Source organism: Bicyclus anynana, chromosome 18, assembly GCF_947172395.1.
Source record: "Bicyclus anynana chromosome 18, ilBicAnyn1.1, whole genome shotgun sequence".
Taxonomy (NCBI): Eukaryota; Metazoa; Arthropoda; class Insecta; order Lepidoptera; family Nymphalidae; genus Bicyclus; species Bicyclus anynana.
In genome coordinates, this window is record NC_069100.1 from 14486992 (window position 1) to 14509928 (window position 22937).

At 36.7% G+C, this 22937-nt stretch overlaps 1 protein-coding gene and 1 long non-coding RNA gene across 2 annotated transcripts; one reads left to right on the forward strand and one right to left on the reverse strand.

Annotated features, from left to right (window-relative positions):
* The first annotated feature begins 40 nt into the window (after positions 1–40).
* LOC128198952 (uncharacterized) lies at positions 41–1464 on the forward strand. Its single transcript, XR_008251655.1, has 2 exons — positions 41–187; positions 239–1464. It is a non-coding gene; the product is annotated as an uncharacterized LOC128198952 (long non-coding RNA).
* A 2047-nt stretch (positions 1465–3511) lies between these two features.
* On the reverse strand, positions 3512–21781 carry LOC112052343 (macrophage mannose receptor 1). The gene is made up of 13 exons (XM_052886945.1): positions 21676–21781; positions 19545–19650; positions 18225–18310; positions 17637–17779; positions 15892–16024; positions 15150–15276; positions 14378–14445; positions 13717–13840; positions 13477–13592; positions 8161–8352; positions 7278–7423; positions 4585–4714; positions 3512–3673 (listed from the first exon to the last, which is right to left on the reverse strand). Exons 1-13 carry the CDS (start codon positions 21752–21754, stop codon positions 3618–3620), a joined length of 1506 nt encoding a protein of 501 aa, XP_052742905.1. The 5' UTR covers positions 21755–21781; the 3' UTR covers positions 3512–3617.
* Between the last annotated feature and the right edge of the window lie 1156 nt (positions 21782–22937).

Below are 22937 nucleotides of genomic sequence, written 5' to 3' on the forward strand. Positions count from 1 at the left end.
AGGTGAAATCTCAGCAGCAGACAACTTGCATTGGATGCAGTGTTACCAGTTGGATCTTATGAGAAGTTACCCGAAATATTAAAAAAGTAACCTTTTTGTGTAAAAAGTAACCTTTTGACTACTACTACTCTTGCTTTTTGCGTTCCACAGCATGGCTAAACCACCATTTCAGCCTCTGGGGGCTAAAGTAATTTTGATTTTTTTTTTAAATATCTGTCTGTTACGAATACTAGCCAAGTACTAAATTACTACAAACCGAAGGAGATTTTACTCGTAAATAGAATCATCTTAAGTAAGGCCCTGATTGTTTGCCTTTTACTTATGGGATAAGAAAAATACAATTAAAGAGCAAGGATTTAAAAAACAGTAGACGTTAATTTCTTAAATTCATACTTGATTTTTTTAAGAAATTCAATGTGACTGCAACTTGCTTATTTCGCAACGTCGATTGTAACGTCTTCATTTATAGTGAGATTGACACAGAAACATCGATGAGTTCTTGAGCATTTGTCCGCATTTCTTGATTTAACGACCGTTCTGTTTTAGATATACGAAATTGTAAGTTAATTCTAAAAATTCCGAAATATCACGTAAAAGTAACCTTTTTATTAATGTAACCTAAAAGTTACCACTGCAGTCAAAAAATCACCTAAAAGGTTACAAAAGTAACCTTCTGGCAACACTGATTGGATGTACCCACGATGTACCCCAAGAGTAAAATAATAAATAGTTAATAAATTGTTCTTGTTTCTTTCACTTGTTTCAGATGCGTTTCTCATAATATTGACATTTCTTGTAAAGGTATGTAGTTCAGAATAACAAGTTAAGTGCTCAATTATTAAATGGTGCAGAACTCAGACGAATAAAGGAAAAAAGAAGTATTTCAAAATCTTAATAGTAAAAAATTCCTTTTAAGTTTTTTATTCCTATGGCATTACAATATTGATGAGTTTCCTTTGCCATGTTAGCGTCCAATAAAGGTCCAATATGATACAGTAGGACTTGGAAAATTTTTGGTTCATACTTTAAAGCAAAAAAAAAACCTAAAGCCTTGGTCTTAAAACTTGGTAGGTTAAATACATGCATCTCTAGCTATCATTCCTCTGTGTCTATAGTCTCTAGTGATCTGTGATTTAGTCTATGGCACTTAATATTTCACATTTTTCATGTATCTAATCTGTGTTTGTCTTTGACGTCTATTCTGTCATCTGTGGTTTAAATTTAAACTTCATTCAAATCACAAAAAATAACGAATTTTTATGATGTTATTTTTAAAACAAAATACCTATTTGATATTGTGATTGTACTGCATCCCCGTAACGATATTTAATTGCAAAAATCGAGGTATTGTTGTAATCAATGCTAGATTGAAATAACAGTTGATTTCATTACTATTTGTGAAAGTTTATTTATGTAGTTAAGATGTCCAGTGCTTCCGTTACTTCGTCGAAACTTGAACTTGAGGTAAATATTTGTTAATAATAATAATGTAAGTTTATAAGGCAAGCAGTCTTAAGTTATTTTAACAGTTAAAGCTGATCCTAAGCTTTTGGCAAGTTTAAGTTAAAGAGTTGCGCGCACGACTTTAAATCTGTTCCTCAAATAACCGGGCAAAGGGTAGGTATTTTTTTTTTTGTTTTTCTTTTTTTTCATAATAGATAGGTCTACCCAGAGATATATTGTATTCAGTGCTCAAGGCAACTTCTCAGAGTCTGACGATGGAGCATTTTAGTTATTATGGTTATATCTAACTAACTTAAAATAAATGCCATATCCGAGACGATATAAAGCCATACCTGATGTGCACTGTTTACCAACAAACAAATTAGAAATGAAGGTAGAAATTGCGTGCATTTTAAAACTTTTAAATTTTGTATAGTTTTTTTTTTAATGTTATTTAAAATGTATTGTTTTAAACTTATTAATCAAATTAATTGTCATTCATTTACGAGCAAGTTAATTATAATTATTATTAAGTGTGAAATGACTAGCGATTTATACCCTCATTTTTAGTTTGTTTGTTAGTAAACACACATTACACATTGATTATAGCTTTAGTATAGTCATATTGGAGTTTGGATATTATAGAGCTGAGACTCATCATGCTGCACCAATTTAGGTTGTTAATGTTAGATTAGATTATATAGCAATCAGATATTAAATGATGATGAGGATTGACAGCTTAACACACTCTCAGAGACAGAGATGTAACACCATTAACTTCCCAACTCTCGGCTGAGTATTTTGAATAAAAATTTAAAAGAAGAAAAATTTATTCACTCCAACCCAGGACCTACTGATCTGAAGTCACTAATGCTAACCATTGGTCTATCCACCTCAGTAGCTATAGCTTGGCAAATTTGTTTGTAACACTGCCGATAGTCAGTGCCGGGCCGGGACGGGGGTAGCAAAGCCCTGCTCGCATAAATTCATACCCGCGCAGTGCATTTCCCCCGTCGCCTGCTTGTCATGGGAGTGTCAGCAGCGAAGCTATACCAATCTATACTAATATCATAGAGAGGAAAGATTTGATTGTTTGTTTGTATGTTTTGAATATGACTCTGGAACTTCTGAACCAATTTGATAAATTCTTTCACTGGTAGTTCCCCTACTAGGTGATCTGACAACATCAAACAAGTAGCAGGGGTTCGCTAGGTGCAGGCGGCTCAGGATTATAATTTTTGGAAGTTCCTAAAAAAGTCCTGAGTCCTGCAGTGGATGCCCATCGTCTGATATGATGTTTATTATAATAGCTTATTTTTACTCTATTCCAGAAAAAAACATCAGATTTAAAACAAGAACTAGAAGCTTTTCGTGCCCTGAACAAAAGCCTCGAAACATACCTGGTGCAGCTTCGCACTGTGAACAGAGATATACGAATCTGCAAGAAGAAATGTCAAAAACTTGAGACAGTCAACAGGCAATGGGTTGAAATATTAAATTGTATGGAATGATGTCATTCTAAAATGTATATAATGATATGCTTTTCAAAACGCTGAACCAAAGGATTCTATGATATAAAATTAAAATATTAAAAATTATTTACTGTTTTCATTTAGTATTTTACTATTTTATATTTATACTTTAGTCAACGTTTCTTTGCCTCTTTAATCTTAGTATAGATATAATGAAAAATATCACATTGAATGTAAGGAAGGTAAAAATGTCTGATTTTTCATCTAATCATGCTAAAACATTTTTGATTTATTTTGAAACTTTATAATCTTATTTACTTCACAAATATTCTAACAATCTTTTTTTATAAGTATTAATTTAGTGAATAAATCTTACACTTAATCACGCTACAATCAATAGGAGCAGAGCAGTGAAGGGAAATGTTGGGAAAACGGGAGAAGTTACTCCATTTTTACAGCGATACTACTGTAAGGGCTGGATTAAAGAGGTCTGAGGGTGGACGAAGTCGCGGGCGTCCGCTAGTAAATGAACAAACATGGCAGCAATAAATCCCCAAATAACACAGTTGTACTTAAATAAAAATAACAAATCAATGATTATTTAATAATTTTTATTTAAAATATGTTAAAATTTCTCTATTAGGACCTTTAAAGAGTCGGTACAAGTAACATGAGGACAATAGCAGAGATTAGATTAGGTCACTAAGATTCAACTTCCACTGTGCTGTTGTCAACCACTGGTTTTGGTGAGAATTTTTCTGAAACAAAATATTACCTTTAATACAAAACAGAAAAATGTACTTATAACCTACCCATTAAACTAAAAAAAAAACATCATGATGTTCTACCTACTGATCAGTTTGTAGGCGGTGCCAAGTCAGTGACGTGTTTATTAATAAGTTAAGTACCTATTATAATACCCTTTCAAACAAGAAAGTAATTGTCCACAAACCAATTTTCGATTATAGGTACCTATCGTATATTATCTTATTATACATATAAAAAAATAACATGCAGTCGAATTAAGAATCTTTTTAATTTTATTGAAGTCTGCTGTAAAAATAGATATATTGTATGAAGATATTAATTATTATCATTTTTGTATAATTTCTTGAAGCTAAACTATGAATGGATATTACTATATATACCTACTATATGATAAAATTCAGATGAATTTCGTGAGAGAGAGATTGTATTTTTCCACACTAATATAATAAGGAAAATATTTGTACTATTGTATGTAACAAATAAACTAATGGACCGATTTGAAAAATTCTTTTAACAATACATTCTACATTATCAGCGAATAACATAAGCTATATTTTATCTGCGTATTCTCACATGGGAACTACGCGGATGAAACCGAGAGATTCTGCTAGACTGCTAGTCGCCTATAAAGAAACATTATTACGAGTACTTTATAAAGTTCAAAGAGCTGATGGATGTTGGGATCCCAAGGTGATGGAATGGCGACCCAGCACCGCAAAACGCAGTGTTGGTACCGGACCCCCAATAGGTGGTCCGAGGAATCCGAGGATATTAAGAGGGTTGCAGGGAGCCGCTGGATGTTGGCGGCTCGAGACCGTTGTGCTTGGAAGTCCATGCAAGAGGCCTATGTCCAGTAGTGGACGTGTATCGGCTGATAATGATGATGATGTACTATACTTACCTATCATACATATAGAATACTGCGGAGTATCGCACGGCAGTCCGTAGACCAAACCCTTCAAATGGTCCTGTCTATCCAGGTTGAGGCAAGGACTGTCCATTGTGAAATCTTCATCCAGCCATGGCGGCATCTAGTGGTGAGAAGCGGAATTAATATACTAAAAGTAAACATTAATTTCATTACATTTTTTTGGTTCAAATACTACACGTATAATTTAATAATGACATCTATATATATATATAAAAGAAAGTCCTGTTAGTTACTCCACTTATAACTCAAGAACGGCTGAACTGATTTAGCTGAAAATTGGCAGGAAGGTAGTTTAGAGCCAGGAGAAGGACATAGGATATACTTTTTATTATAAAAAAGTCGGGTTTTCCTTCCTGACGCTATAACTCCAGAACGCACGAACCGATTTCCACGGTTTTGCATTCGTTGGAAAGGTCTCGGGCTCCGTGAGGTTTATAGCAAAGAAAATTCATGAAAAATTTCAACGTAAAGTAGGGGTACGGTAAGGGTATGGTAGGGGTAGGGTAGAGGTAGTTGAAAATTTACATCGAGTTTCACGCGGACGAAGTCGCGGGCGTCCGCTAGTTAATAATAATAGGTATCTGTAGCACCACCTCTTGAGTACCATAGCATATTATACGAATACTTGATAATAATATGCTCCCGACCTATGACTATGAGATATTATAGTGCACAAGTGTGTACGCAAGCACAGGTTCACTCTCTTTCCCTCGCTCTCATAGTCTCATGCTCCGAGGCACGGGGGTGTTTCTCAGGTTGCTATTAATCTTTCAAAAGATCTTGATAACGTATTTTTTTGTTTGTATGACCCGGGGTTCGAACCCTGGACCTCATTGTCCGAAGCTGATCCATATATCTAATACTTATTCAAACAATTTTTATTATCAATCTTTTTACACGCCTTTTGCTGAACAAAACTTTTTTTGACGGCCTCCGTGGCGCAGTGGTATGCGCGGTGGATTTACAAGACGGAGGTCCTGGGTTCGATCCCCGGCTGGGCAGATTGAGATTTTCTTAATTGGTCCAGGTCTGGCTGGTGGGAGGCTTTGGCCGTGGCTAGTTACCACCCTACCGGCAAAGACGTACCGCCAAGCGATTTAGCGTTCCGGTACGATGCCGTGTAGAAACCGAAAGGGGTGTGGATTTTCATCCTCCTCCTTACAAGTTAGCCCACTTCCATCTAAGACTACATCATCACTTATCATCAGGTGAGATTGTAGTCAAGGGCTAACTTGTAAACAATAAAAAAAAAAAAAAAAAAAACTAAATTTTATGCTGAGACTTTTTGCTCAGTTGGTAAGGAAAGAATATTTTCATTTCTCATACTCGGAAAGTAGTGTTGTTTTGATCTGAGTATTGGGTGGAAAATGCTGCTTCCCTACACAGGGAGGGAATAACTCATACAAATTACTTCCCACCTAAGGGCCGGAATGAACTTTAAAAATAGAACTGCTGTCATTAGCTGTGAAGAGTTTTATGTTTTTTTTTTAATTTGTCCCCGACTAAATTCGGGGACAGGCAAAGATCGTTGACCATACAGCCTGTTCAGACGTCAATGAAGTTCTAGAGGAAAACTTTTATGTAAAAGTAAAGTAATTATAAAAAAAATGCTACGGCCATCCATGTGTGTTTCTAAACAGCCAGTGTAAAAGCGCAAACTTCTTAATCGGAATAAGTCGCAACAATAACGTGTTGAGTTCCCTTTATATAAAATTTGAAAAGTCGACATAAATAATTGGTGGTATACTAATCTGTTACATAACAGTGGCTGAGTTTAAACAAAATGATTGTTTAAAGATAATGATTATAAAAAAATAGACAATGAATGAAAAAATATAATGACAATTAATTTTAAATATTATATATTATATAATATTTAAAATTAATTGTTATAATGACAATTAATTAATTAATATAATGACAATTAATTTTAAATATTATATATTATATAATTTCATTCATTGTCTATTTTTTTATAATCATTATCTTTAAACAATCATTTTTTTTAAACTCAGCCACTGTTATGTATATATAATATATATTATATATATAGTATCTAATATTAAAAAAAAATCTAAACTGAATTTTGTCTAAAGTTATATTTATTTCCGAACGACTATTTGCCGTCTCATTTCTTCTCGCGCTTTCTCTCTTTCTCTCTCCCCAAGACGATTTTAAGGTTAATTAAACAAGACGTTTTTAAGGTTATAGTGCTATCTGAATTTTTATTTTAAAAACCATATAAATGTGAACCAGTAATTTTATCTTGCAATAAGCAATATAGGTATTCCACCAAAGGAAAAGTGAATTCTATAACGTTAGTGGTTCTTCGAGTAGGATGTAACGAGATTTTTACGTAAGTCATTCTCTTTATAGAGAGCCGCCTAGCGCGGAGTAGTCACAACGTCGGTAAAGCAGTCGTCAGTTTCCTCGTAATCAAAATGAAATTTCCTCATATTTGAAATAATAAAAAGTAGAGTGTTTAACACGGGTAAAAGAATCAATTCCTTCTCGGACTATAGCCGCACTCGCTACGCTCGTGCGTCTAAATACCTCGGGAATTGATTCTTTCCACCCTCGGTTAACAATCTACTATTTCCTTGTGGAAAAAAAAATCCTTATTAGCCAATAATTAATTACTTAGGTAGGTACATAATACTTACATAAATCCCTTTAGAAGCTTCACCGAAACTCTTAGGATCTGGAATTATTCTGCCAGTATCTGGACTTTGCCAGTAGTATGTTACTTTATCACTCACGACTTCTTTTGTCATGTTCAGGCGGCCTGAGATCCAAATGTGTTCGATTGCTGCAATACAATTTAATATTCAATTTATAATAATCAGATCAGACGATGGACGTCCATTGCAGGATCATTATCACTATCCACCCTTTTTCGGCTCACTGCTGAGCACGAGTCTCCTCTTAGAATGAGACGGGTTAGGCCAATAGTTCACCACGCTGGCCCAATGCGGTTTGGCAGACTTCACACACGTAGTGAATTTAAGAAAATTCTCAGGCATGCTGGTTTCCATACGATGTTTTTCCTTCACCGTTTGAGACACGTGATATTTAATTTCTTAAACCGCACACAACTGAAAAGTTGGGGGTGCATGCCTCGGATAGGATTCGAACCTACGCCAAATAAGAGCAGAGGTCATATCCACTGTGCTATTACGGCTTTTGCAAGAAATAGGCCATTTATAGGGGTTTCCACATTCTCTGAGTCGCCTGCATACGGTGCCTGTGAATGTTCTGTTGTAACGCCATCTAGTGGCGTTTGATTGCGTTTTTGGTATTCGCCTTTCATCTTCTACTGAACAATAGATGTCGCAGCTTAAAAAAATATACTTTAAACTATTATTCACTTTAGTATAGAAAAGTACGAATAAATTAATAAAAATAACATATTAAAATTTATAAATATATTATTTTCAATATCTTCATGAGAACACAATAAAATCGTAAATGTTCTTCTCATTAATAGATGACGTTTGTTAGTATGCTATTTGACAATAGACACCGATCTAAGCATAAAGTACTTACGTTGGTCATTATTTTCGCCCATAACCAACAGCAGTTGTACAAGTTTATCATTACTGTCTATGGTAGCGAGGGAACCGTTTAATTTTAAACAGTTTTCAAAAGCGTGCTGCCAATAGAAAAGTTGTCTAACAAGCACGTAGTAATAATTGTCATCGCTAGGTGTCGCTGTCAATTTTGGTTGAGTTGGCGCTCCTGTTGGGAGAAAATTGAAAATTATTAGTTTGTCGTGAAAGAGTTCCTTCAGAAAATATGACTGCGTTGGATTTATTAAGATCACTAATTTATGTGCTATTTAATATCTTCACAATAATCCTATTACTTTTTCGTAGCAATTATAAATACCGAGGTGCTTAAGTTTTCCTTTAATTCTTATATTCGTAGCCAAAGAGTATAATAAGTATTCGTAGCTTAGTTTCCTATCCGACTACGGTGAAATCAAAAGGAAGGGTTTTGATTATAGCTATGTAGGTATGTAATGTACGTTTATAAGTATTGTGTTAGGACTTTTCAATTAAAGAACAATTATTATGCGTACGCCCACTGTTTATTTGAAGATAATTAGATTAGTGAAAAATACAATGTCACACATTACACAGCTAACAAGGAAGAGGTAAGACGCCACAACATGGCGGACCAACAGAGTTGCCAACCTTAAAATTATATTATTGGTACGTTCACACCACCCCCCAATAAAATATTTTAAGCAAAATAAAATAGCTTCACTTTAACTCAAATAACATAACTTCCCCTTAACACAAATACCATAACTTCCCCTTAACACAAATAAAATAACTTCCCCTTAACACAAATAACATAACTTCCCCTTAACAACTAAATAATCTCAAAAATTAAACAATCTTTCTCTGAACCTTTTAAATACAGTTCCCCCTAAAGCCTTAGTGAATATATCTGCTAATTGGTCTCCAGTGTTAATATAATTTAATTTTATAATCCCCTTTTCCAGCTTTTCGTAAACAAAAGATTGTTTTATCCCTAAATGTTTAACTCTAGTAATACCAGTTGCCATTTGTGCCATTTTAATAGTAGACTGATTATCTTCAAATATATCAATAACTTGCACAACCCCAAATGTTGAAAGAATATCTCTTAGCCAACAAGCTTCACTTGTCGCTGCACACAAAGCTATAAACTCTGCCTCTGTAGAAGACAATGAGACAGTACACTGTTTTTTAGAAAACCAAATAACCGAACATCCAAACACTTTGAATACACACCCTGTTGTAGACTTATAGTCACTTAACCCTCCCCAGTCACTATCAACATAGCACATTACATTATTTTCCCTATTTCTGTAATACAACAAACTTAAGTCACATGTCCCTTTTAAATATCTTAGAATATTCATTAAAAGCTTATACAATAACTCAGATGCACAACTTTGATACCTACTTAAAATAGTTACAACTGCACAAATATCTGGTCTTGTACCCATGGCCAAATACATTAAACTACCTATTAATTTTCTACACTTTTTCTCTACATAAACACTCTCTGAACTATCTCTTTTAAGTATACGAAAATTATAATTTTTATCAATAGGTAACAATAACAACTTGCAATCTACCATATTATATGTATGTAACAGCTTGTTTATATATTCTCTCTGTGAAATAGTAGTACACCCATTAATCAAATCCTGCTTAGTTTCTATACCCAGAAATTTATTTAAAGCCCCCATTTCTTTCATTTTAAACTCTTTACACAAAACATCTCTTAATTGTAAACTTTGTGCTTCACAATTTCCAAAGTACAATATGTCATCAACATACAATAACAAGAATGTTTTCTTGTCACCTATACATTTAGAAAACAAGCAATTATCTTTATTAGATTGTACATAACCCAGTGACAACATGACATTTGTAAAAGTTTCATTCCAGTACTTAGGTGCCCTTTTTAAACCATATAAAGATTTATTCAATTTTACAATTTTAACATCTGACTCTTCAGGCGTACTCATATATAACTCTTCATCCAATTTTGAATTTAAAAATGCTCCACATACATCCATCTGATACACCTGTAAATTAAACTTAGTTGCTATACTCATAAAGATCCTAAATGTGTTTAATCTTGCTACTGGTGCATATAGATCACATTCATCAATATCATACTGTTCAAATCCTCTCGCAACTAACCTAGCTTTATAAATATTATTATCCTTCCTTTTCAAGACCCATTTTGAACTTATTAACTCTTTTCCTTCTGGTACACTATTTACTTCTGTCCATGTACCATTATCCTTTAATTGCTGTAACTCTGACCTTATAGCTTCTTTCCATTTGTCAGAGTCAGTACTTTGCATGGCCTCTTTATAACTCTTAGGCTCCTCACCCCATACCGCAAAACCTAAATCATAATTCTTTTGCCATCCTGGTCTTACAACTCTTCTACCTCTGCTTGTCACTATTTCCTCTTCACTACTAGAGTCTTCTCCTGTTGTCAATGTTGGATTTGACACATTCTCTAGCTCAAGGTACTCATCTTCTGTTTCCTGACTTTCACTCGATGTAGAATCTCCTTCTCTCTGTGTCATCTCTGATATTTCTATCATAATATCTTGTGTATTATTTGTATTATTTTTTAATTTTTCATCCCTTAAAAATATAATATCCCTTTTCACTTGGACTTCACTCTGACTTGGAAAATAAATTCTATATCCCTTGGTATCCTCATAACCTACAAAGATCCCTTGCTCACCTTTCACATCCCATTTTAATCTTTTTACTTTTGGTATATGCACAAACACTATATTACCAAAAACATACTTCAAACTTTCAATACTGAACTTTTTACCTAACAAGCTTTTGTAAGGACTCTCACCATCTACCTTACTTTTGCCTGTCCTATTGATGATATACACTGCATTATTAATGGCTTCAGCCCACAACTCTTTAGGTAAATTCTTACTACTTATCATAGACCTCGCTGATTCTACCAATGTCCTAATCTCCCTCTCAGCTTTACCGTTCTGTTGAGGAGTATATTCTATACTTGTCTGATGAACAATACCCTTTTGAAGTAATAAGTCTTTTATTTCAGTATTAATAAATTCTTTCCCATTATCTGTGCGAATAGCTTTCAACTTAAAGTCTATCTGTCTTTCACACCAACTAACAAACTGTTTGAACTTTAATGGTACTTCACTTTTATATTTTAGAAAGTAAATAAATCTGAAATTTGTGTAATCATCCTTTAGAAGTAAGAAGTATCTACTACCCCCGACACTTTCCACTTCCATAGGTCCACACACATCACCATGAACTAATTCAAGAGGTTGAGAAGTACACCTAGTACTCTCTGTAAATGGTAATCTATGTATTTTACCCTGCAAGCATGCTATACACTGTTCCTTATCAATTTTAAATTTAATATTGTTATCTGTTAACACCTTTTTAACATAATCCAAACTTTGATGACCTAACCTTTCATGCCACTCAGACAACAATGATACAGTAGCTACATCCACCATATTGTTGCATTCATCATATAGAACATCCAACATGTAGGACTTACCCTTTAAATTCCCTACTGCACATAATAAACTGTCTTTATAAATACAACATTTGTCATTAAGCATTTTTACAACATAACCTTTTCTTATTGCAACCATTACAGAAAATAAGTTTATTTTAATATCAGGCACATGTAAAACATCAAATAAAGTTGCATTTGCATACCTATTACCATCAAACAATTTTAATTTAATATCACCTACCCCAGATACAGGTAAGCATCGCCCATCGCCTACAGTGACATAGCGATTTGAGACTACCTTATAGTTTTTAAATAATGACAAATCTTTACTAATATGTTCACTTGCACCACTGTCAATTAACCATTTATCACTTGACATGTCTATATTACTACAAAATACATGACTTATAAACGCATGACCCCCACTCTGATCATTATCGATGGCTTTTCTCTTAGGACAGTCCCGTTTCAAATGTCCTATCGCATGACATAAGAAGCACTTTCTTTTATCAACATTACTTTTACACTGCTGCACAAAGTGATTCGTTTTGCCGCACTTAAAACATTTCTTTGTCTGAAACTTACTATGCTGTTGAACATGAAGCGCTACATTTTCACCATCCTTGTCCAAACCTCTGGCCTTCACTCTCTCTTCCTCAACTAAAAGTCGAGCCACCAAGTCATCATATACTTGTTTATCACTATCCACAGACTCCCATGCAGATATGAAATGACCATAACACTCAGGTAATGACATCAAGATTTTTGTAATTAAAAACTTATCTGAAATTTCCTCACCGGCATGCTTTAACTGACAAGACATTTCTTGTAACTTTGACAAAAATGTTGCTAAATCCCCGCCTTCATACTTAAACTGGAAAAACTTCTGTTGTAACATCAGTGTGTTAGTAGCTGACTTCGCCTCGTAAACACTATGAAGTTTCTTCCACATTTCCTCAGAAGACTTACATGTTAAGACATGAACCATCACCGCCTCAGTTAACCTTGACACTATAATCACCTGTGCCTTTGCGTCCCTGGCATCATAATTATCAGTTTCCTTATCCTTACCGGTCACAATGGAAAACAAATCCGCTCCTTTTAGTGTGACTGACAGTTGAAATTTCCATACGCTCCAATTTTTCTGCCCCTCCAGCTTAATTGCTGAACCTTGTTGAAGAGTGTGGAAATCCATATTTTCACTCGCCCCGCAGAACCTCGCCGTACTTTGAAACTCCGCACGACCACCCCGGTCACTGCTTGTACCACGCCGCGTACTCGCTCCCGGCTCCAACCCAAGCGCCGACAAAAGACAATCGCTCGCACGTGTTTAAACCTATATCTTCACCTAAACAGTAGGTCACTGGGACCATAACCTGTTAGGACTTTTCAATTAAAGAACAATTATTATGCGTACGCCCACTGTTTATTTGAAGATAATTAGATTAGTGAAAAATACAATGTCACACATTACACAGCTAACAAGGAAGAGGTAAGACGCCACAACATGGCGGACCAACAGAGTTGCCAACCTTAAAATTATATTATTGGTACGTTCACATATTGGAATCGTAGCGTCGAAATTACTTCTCGATTTTGATAAATTACCATGTTTATCGATTCGTTAATAAGGGTAACCTATAGTCAGTTTTAACATTACTATATTACTATCACAATATGTTTAGCTCTATGGTTCTGAAATTTGACTCAAATTAAAGAGATCCTAGGTTCAATTCACATTGGTTTTTTGCGACTTAATCGTGAAGAACGGTTATTAGTCATGTTTATAAGATTGAATATAAAAACTATAAATCTCACCTTGATAACATATGAACTGCATTTTCCTTTCACAGCGCGCTTCCATAAATACTGGATCGCGGGTTTCGTGTCTGTCTATTTGTAGGCAGCCATTTTGTTTTATTGCAGATCTGTCCCTACAAAGATTCTTTCTCTGTATACATTTATTACATACATTTGTTTGTAGGTAAAAGTTAATAAACTTGTACCTACCTCCTAGATGTATAATAAAGGTATATAGGTAACCAATAAATAACTTACCTCATGGGCGGCCATTCCAGTGCATCATCAGCAGCTGCCGAAGGGCTGAAGATGCTCAGTCCGCTGTCGACCCACGTCCACTGGCCCAGGGTTCCTCGACCGCCCACCCATGCGCCCTCTATACCTAAAACCGACCACCTCTTTTTTACCATTCGTTCGTCCGTTCGTTATCAACCCATATTCGGCTCACTGCTAAGCTCGAGTCTCCTCTCAGAATGAGAGGTTAGGCTAATGGTCCCAATGCGTATTGGCAGACTTCACACACGCAGAGAATTGAGAAAATTCTCTGGTATGCAGGTTTCCTCACGATGTTTTCCTTCACCGTTTGAAACACGTGATATTTCATTTTTTATATCACGTGTCTCAAACAATATTTAATTTCTTAAAATGCACATAACTAAAAAATCGTTGGTTTAAGAGGTCATATCCACTAGGCTATCACGGCTCTTAAAGTCAAAGTCAAAGTCAAAATTCATTTATTTCAAATAGACTTAGTTTACAAGCTCTTTCGAAACGTCAGGTAATAATATTAAACTTAAGATAATGGTGATAATAATTATTCGAAAACTTAGGTTCCAAACGCGCCTTGGTCCGAGAAGAGCCTACAACAATAACTTAATAACTTAATAAATATATATATCTCGTTATAATTGTCACTTACTCGGTCTAGACTTCAACATAGTAAGTCCTATCTTCTTCAGACATTTCATTGACGCTATGTTGGCTAACCTGAAAATTTATAGTTTTATAGACCCGGTCATTTAATAGGAAAAAGCTTGACAGCAATTTTAAGGAATAACTTGGGAATAGTAAAAAGAGGTAATTTGGGAATAATGCGTAGAGGTAACTTTGTTATCGATTTTTTTTTACTTTATATAATCGATCGCTTGGCTGCAATTATGCTTGACAGTAAGCGATGATGCAGCCTATGGTGGAACGCGCTTGCCTAGAAGATGCATATTCACTCTTGACTTGAATATACCATTAAAACCCACATATAAATGGTTGACATTGACAATGTTAAAGGATACCTTGGGTACTTGTTTAAAGCTTTAAATTATTTTCGATGAAGTAAATTGAATATATATTTAAAGCTTCTTTTTTTTATTCTTTACAAGTTAGCCCTTGACTACAATCTCACCTAATGGTAAGTGATGACGTAAACTAAGATGGAAGCGGGCTAACTTGTTAGGAGGAGGATGAAAATCCACACCCCTTTCGGTTTCCACACGACATCGTACCGGGACGCTAAATCGTTTGGCCCCGACCGAAGCCTCCTACCAGCCAGAACTGGACCAAAACCAAAAGGAAACCTCAACGGCCCAGCCAGGGGATCGGTCCCAGAACCTGCATCTTGTAAATCCACTGCGCACACCATAGCACCACGGAGGCCGTCCAATTGGGCGTGGCTATGGGAATTTCCAAGGTCTTACGCCATACTCCTGAGCACGCAGTAGGCGGCGGCCTGGTGCCAGTCCAGCCTGCCGTCGTACACGCGGTACAGGCCCCTGCGGCAGCGGACTGACTTCAGTTCTTGGACTCTGGTCTGCGCCAAAGCCTCTAACAAATAAAGAAAGCAATCATGAGCTTATAGATGGGACGTGATTTCTGTCACAGAAACAAAACTATAGAGGTCCTGCTGGCCTATTCACTAATTTCTGGTCTTCAACCTATTAGAATAAACATAAAATAAAATCAACTGAGAAGTATCTAGGCACCGCATGACAGTTGTTACATACAATCTCAATTTCGTATCCTAAACTAACTTAGGTCAAAGTTAGTGAAAGCGTGCAGGATGGGACGCGATCGTCTAAAAAATGTCTATTCGCTCTTGTCTTGAAGGTGATAAGAGGTGTCAGGAAACGTAGACAATGGTATTTAAGGTCTGAATGTCGTCCACGCATGTCCACCTTTTACACATCTTGCTGTTTTGTGCCAGGAATCCCTGAGCACACTCTCCAAAGTATTTATGTTAAAATTTACTATAAATGCAGCTTTACAAGGGTGCTGCGATGTTAGTAGCAGCCTGTGGAGCCTCAAAGTGGCAGGGCAAGACGAAGAACGTTCTTCAGTGCCACTTAGTCCACAGATACGTTTGCATACTCACCTCGCTCGCACACGAAGGACCTGTAAAGGTGGCAGGGCAGGTCGAGGAGCACACATTCACATACTCACCACGCTCGCACACGAAGGGCCTCTGGAGGTGACAAGGCAAGTCGAGGAACACTGGTGCGTCGTGCCGAACTCGCTCCAGCGCCACGCAGTCCGCCCCGCCCACTGGCACGGGCACGCGTGTTCTATTCAACCACTGAGCACACAGAGGAATTGTTTAAAGAAGGTGGGAATATCTTCTGTCATTTCAAGCGCTTATCCTCAAAAGTTAATGTTTATTTTGTCTACATTCTCGATGTTAAATGTGTCAGGAACCTCTTCAGGTAGTGCCATAAAGGACATACATAGTCTTGGCGCTTCTACTACTTGGATACCTAATCTAAGAGTGCTCGTGTTATTGAGAAACATCAATAGTGCTAAATTAAGATGATGATTATGATAGTACCGTGTTTTATTTAATATTTCCTATTTTTCTTTCAATTGTTTCGCCAGTAAAGATAGCAGAATACAATCTTTATACTATGTACGTAGTGAAGTAGGAATCCCATGGGAGGTATTTATAAGGCATTTAAACACCTTTCCATTTTTGCTGCAGTAGGTGATCAACTCCTTATTTTTAATAATTATTGACAGACCAAATTGATGACTCACCTGATGGTAAGTGAAATACCATCCACCTTTAAACAGAGCAATGTTTCACAGGGCATGCAAAAAACACGTCCTACAAAGTGTGTACATCAAGTATCAACCTAAGGTGTAGCCTCATAAAAACCTGCAGACTCCTGATGATGAGATCTACGTAAGAGTTTGGTAACATGGTCTAGCAACAACAAATATTTAAAAGACCTTTCCGTTTCTCTACAATGGGCTAAATCTGCAGCTTAATGATGGTAATTATGTAAGGGTTTGGTGCCATGGTGTAGCAAAGAGGCACTTAAGCCTTTCTTTTTCCCTAAGGCTTCCCTGTTTGACAACATGGGGCGGCAAGAAGGCTTTAAAGCATTTAATGCCCTTCTTGCCGCCTCATGTTGTCTTTAAAGTCTGTCAATATATATATAACAGTATAGTATATGTAAGACAAAATATTAATTTGTACAAACGAAAAGGAGATCTAAACCCACGTCTTACTAGACACGGGCATAAGTTAGTTATTTCTGCACATCGTCTCCAAAGAGTAAAAAAATCTTTTGTAGGTTTGGGTGTACTCTTCTATAATAAGATCGCCAAGACTGTGATGGACCTGCCAATGCATAGCTTTTAACAATGTGTTAAAAAACATTTACTTAGTCGAGGGTACTACAACATTGATGAGTTCCTTAATGATAAAGATGCTTGGAGGCCGTTGGATCAGCTTCCACCTTCACACAGGAAGTAAAACTATAAGAAATGTAAACAGTAATTGTTATCAATTGTAAATTATAATACTGTATGACTTTTTCAAAAGAGCAACTGTTGAATTTCTTGCCGGTATCTTCTCAGCAGGACCTGCCTTCCGAACCGGTGGTAGAATCTTTACAAATAGTCAACTGACGTGTCAAAAGTGCTTGTAAACTGAGCCTACTTGAAATAAATGATTTTTTGATTTTTTTGATTTTTGAAGTATTAAATCCTGCAGACTGATGGTGATGATCACAGTGTCTTGGTACGTGGTATCAGGGTAAAAGGTACTTGAGCTTTTGTTTCTCTACAGTATGCCATTAAATTCTGTAGACTGATGATGGTGTAGTAAGCTGAAAAGCGTCTTATCTTTTTCGTTCAGTAGGCCAACCCTGCAACTAATGATGATGGTATTTGTAAGGGTTCAGTACCAAGGGGTAGTGTCCGCTATCGTCCATCTCGTCGGCCAGCACGTCGGCAGCCGTCCTGCTCAGCTCCAGGCCCTCGCCCCAGCGATACCCCTCGGGGTCCTCCGCCGAGCGCCGCCGCGCGCCCACCCACACCGACTCTATCGCTGAAATCATCAACATCAGCTTACTTACCCACAGGACCAGACCCTTATAGGGGTCTAACCCACCACGCTGCTCCGATGCGGGTTGGAGGTGATAATGTTAAATTAATTGACGACCACTATCAGATGTTAATGATAATGATCGAGACCGACGGCTTAGCGAGCTCTCCTAAGCACGGAGTTTTGACACCACCAATTTCCCAACTCTATGATGTTTTGTTGCTCAATTTCATAGTTCAAATAGGTTAACGGGAGTTTCGATCTCCTGTAGAGTGTCGAAATATGCTTTAACGCGTTTATTGCTTAATGGTAATATATACGTTGGTATCTCTTTTTACGTAAACTTAAACCGACAGACGAACGGACAATTAAGTGATCTTATATAAGGGTTCCGAATTTCTTTTTGTGGTACGGAATCCTAAAGAATACTCCAACATTGTGTACTCACAAAACTGCAGTTCTGACAGTGCTTCAGCCAAAAAGTCCGCCTTCTCTCTGGTATCCAACACAGCAAGCGTACCGTTGTGGTGTCCTCTGCAATCAACAACAACAACAAAAAATATCTAAAAACCCAACTGTACAGACGAAAATACGACATTCAAGAAAGAATATAAGAATAACAAATTCCAGATATCTTACGTCAACCAGCTATGTTCTACACACCATATATTTGGCTGGTGAGAGGCTTCGGCCGTGGCTAGTTACCACCCTACTGACAAAGATCTCGTGTAGAAACCAAGAGGGGAAGAAACCAAGAAGAACACTCCCTTCTAGATGATTGCGTCACTTACCAACAGGTGAGATTGTAGTCGTAAAGAATAAAAAAATATATACCATTCACCCAGCCCAAATACCCCTTCGGTCCCAAAGTCCTCTGTAAGCCAAGGTCATTGGCGTATCTAGGATTACTTCCTGGGGTTGGCACATATTACTGAACAGAGTCGACACTTAATATAAAAATTTTGTTAACAATATTTGTGAACGCAGAACTCTGATATGACTCGACTTATTTTATTCTTTTTCTTTGTATCTAGGGTTTCGAAAAGGTCTTAATATATTTTTCAAAATATTCATCAGCGAATCCCTGCAACTCGCTTGATATGTCAGTCCACCTGGTGAGGGGTCGACCAACATTACGTTTTTTTACTGATGGTCGTTGGGGTCCCAAGATGCTGGAATGGCAAATTCATATATAAAATAACGTTTGTATTAATACAAATTTAAAGAAATATATAAATAGGTAGGTATCTATTTTCAATTTTAAAGTGAAAATCGCTTGGAAGGATTAGTTAGGTACTTCCGGATCAAGGAAGATAGAAGTTGCCTCGTTCATTTCTAAACTAATAATTTATTAAAATGTTTTGAATCGAAATGAAAATATTGGGCGAAGCGAAGTTGTTTTTCCCATATTTCTGGATTCTTTTAATCTCTTTTTATCATCTCCTCTCAATTATTTTCAACGGTTTTTGTGTTTGCGTTATTTGTACTTACGATATAGCTATGAAGTTACAATCGGCGAGGTACCATAGTTCGAAGAACTCGAAGACGACGTTGGAGTTCCAGGGTGCTGGAATGGCGACTCCCCACTAGGTGGACCTAGGACAAACGGATTGCAGGGAGCCGCTGGATACTCGCGGCTCGAGACCGTTTTGTTTGGAAGTCCATGCAAGAGGTCTATGTCCAGCAGTGGAAAGTCCATCGGCTGTTAATGATAATGATAGACTATCGCTCCGTGACTTCGCTCGCATCTAAAAGCTATACCACGTACCGACACAGTATCCTGGCGTCCTCCCAACTGACCGGCAGGTCCTGGATCACGTACTCCCGACCCTGGAACACAAAGGCTTCCCAGAGGTCCGATGTTGCGCGGGGAACTGGAGAAGAAGTTTACCAGTAATAGCGTTTTGTGAGTTGTGACCAAGTTCGTACGAACATGAACTTATCGTCATGATCATTAACAACCCATACTCGGCTCACTGTTGAGCACGAGTCACCTCTCAGAATGAAAGGGGTTAGGCTAATCCACCACGCTGGCCCAATACGGATTGGCAGTCTTCACATTCGTAGAGAATTAAAAAATTGCCTATTTATGCAGGTTCTCTCACAATGTTTTTGAACCTACCCTACTTCCACCCTTTAAAAACCCTACCCCTACCCAAGCTACCTCTTCCCAGCCGTACCTCTACCCTACCCCTATCCAACCTGTACTCTACCACTACCCTACACCTACCCTATCTCCTTACATACCCCAACTCAACCCCTGCCCTACTCCCACCTTACACCTACCCTACCCCTGCCTAAGCTACCCCTTCCCAACCCTACCCCTACCCTACCCTACCTCTACCCTACCCTTGATAAACACACTTGATAAAAGTACTCTTCCACAACCGTACTCTTACCCTACCCTATCCCTACCTTACCCCCTACCTTACCCTACTCAACCCCAACTCCCACCATACCCCTACCATAAGTACCTATCCTATGTCCGTCTCCAGGTTCTACTACCACCTCACCAATTTTCAGCCAATCGGTACCGCTGTTCTTGAGTTGAGCGGCACAGTTTTTTTCACAGCTTTTTTGTTGAATAATTCAAAAAGTTTAATAAAGGTATTGAAAAAGAATACAATAAGGAACTTAAGCTAACTTATCCTAATAACTATACAAATCATGACCACGTGGAATGGTGGCAAGAATACTGGCTGCATTTCCGCGCTGGACAGCCAGGCTGATCCTTTGCGCAAAAAATGAGCCAGCCCTTCTGTCACCAGTCGAGGCAACTAGCCGTGGTGAAATTATTCGATAAAATTTTTTGGCACTGCGACTTCATGGCCCAAGGGTCTCCACGGCAAAAGGTACAAATACGTAACTCTCTGTCAGAGAGGCATACTTGTGCCACTTACCGGTTTCAGCTTTTTCTGCTGCAGGTATTGAAGCAGTCTTAAATCTGAAGTAAACTATTTTGATAAGAAATCATAAATAAATAAATAAAAAATAAAAAAAATAAAAATAAAAAAGCCTTTATTTTAGTATCCATTTACAATTTTAACTTACAATCTAACATTAATAAAAAAGAAATCATACCAAGATACAAATAAAAAGCCTTTTCTAACGGCAGCATTTCCAATTTTTTTTTTTTTAAATAAAGAAACAGTTAATTGTGTCATGACTATAATGTTATGTTAGGTATATGCTGTCGCGACATTTTTTGTAGAAAATGATGTGTTCTGCAAAGTTGTAGTACATTATTTCATTCTAACAGCAATAGTTTTTGCAACGCACGCGATGTAAAGAAGATTAATTTGTCCAGGTCTGGCTGGTGGGAGGCTTCGGCCGTGGCTAGGTACCACCCTACCGGCAAAGACTTACCACCAAGCGATTTAGCGTTCCGGTACGATGCCGTGTAGAAACCGAAAGGGGTGTGGATATTCATCCTCCCCCTAACAAGTTAGCCCGCTTCCATCTTAGACTGCATCATCACTTATCATCAGGTGAGATTGTAGTCAAGGGCTAACTTGTAAAGAATAAAAAAAAAAGGTAAAATTTTTACAGCTTGGGTTACATTGTTGGAGTTTTAGGAAGGATCCCTATTTTTTTTGAAAATATTATATAGCCTATAGCCACAGTCTTACTCTGCTATAGCACTCAGGGATAGTGTAGTGATTTTTCAAATCGGTTCAGTATTTTCGGAGCCTATTCATTACATACAAACACACAATGAAATCTTTCCTCTTTATAATGTTAATATTTTTATTAATATTTTCAACTTAATTTAGTAATTTAAATTAAGTTGAAAATTTTCTAAATTGACCCGAGTTCTATCGAATTAATTCTCTGGATATAAAGCGAAACATTACGATACTTGGAAACAGAAATAATGAGCATGTAAGAATAATATTTACCTCTATACTGTTCATTAAAACTACCGCTACAGTACTGCAATGTCAAAATCAACACAAACTTTATCAAAATGGGACACATCGCGACTTAGCTTCGCGAGGATTATCCTACAACTGTCCACGATAGAGTAAAGACGATAGTTGTTAGCATTATCAGTGATGTTCATGAAAGAATATCGATACTCGATAATTTGTTCTGTGGTTTATTCAAATACATCAATAATCGATTTTTATTTTATGTACTACAGAGCTGTAGCTTAAACTGCACAGTTGTAACTACGAGATGATTTTGGAGCCCCCTCCAGTGAATTTGCCACGGACCTGAGATGGTATATTTACACCACTGCTTACTTGTAACCATATCATTCAGGCAGGAATGCTGTAATGCTATTTGGCAGCAGTAATAAGCACGCCCGTCCCCAACGAAATAAAGCGAGTGTTATCTGATTCACGTCTCTGTGGCATATCTTCTAAACAAATGGAGCGATTATGATGCGATTTTATGGTTTGAACGCTAACTTAAGTCTTAATTGACATTCGAAGACTATAAACCGATTTGAATAGGTCGTCGTATTAACTATATTCATATTATAAAGAGGAAATATTTGATTATTTGTTTGTTTGCATTGAATAGGCTCTGAAACTATTGAACCGATTAAGATAATTCTTTCACTGTTGGGAAGCTACACTATCCCCGAGTGCTATATTTATTTATTTATTTATTTATTTAATAATCAAGCAATACCACACATTACATTATACAATATAATAATAATTATATAATATATGTATATGCTATAGGCTACATTTATCTCCGTATTTCTACGGGAACGGGAAGCACGAGGGTGAAACCGCGCGGCGTCTGCAGTCTATTATAAAGTAACAATTATCTGACATAAAATTGTTATTGTAACATATTTTTCAACTGTCAATGATTATCATAATTTTGAATTTCGAGTTGTTTCAACATTTTCTTTTATCGATATAGATAATGGAATTCAATTCGTGCAGCACTAAACTGCTGGCAAAACAAAATAGCAAAAGTTATAACAACAAAATGATGTCAAGTCATACATGTATGTATACCTACTCTTAATACAACACCTTTATCTATTATTCAGTCTCAGTGCATTTGATATATTATTATCATAACATTTATTATAAGGAATCTGAACAAAGGAAAAATATTGAAAAGTACGTACTACTCATCTACTTATAGTTAATCGACTTCAAAAGAAGGAGGAAATTCTTAATTCGATGCTAAA

Coding starts and splice junctions, on each gene's coding strand:
- LOC112052343 (XM_052886945.1), bottom strand. CDS start 21,754: ATGTGTCCCATTTTGATAAAGTTTGTGTTGATTTTGACATTGCAGTAC. Junction 19,651..21,675: donor TTTTAATGAACAGTATAGAG/GTAAATATTATT, acceptor CTTCTTCTCCAG/TTCCCCGCGCAACATCGGAC. Junction 4,715..7,277: donor AAGCTTCTAAAGGGATTTAT/GTAAGTATTATG, acceptor TCTCACCACTAG/ATGCCGCCATGGCTGGATGA.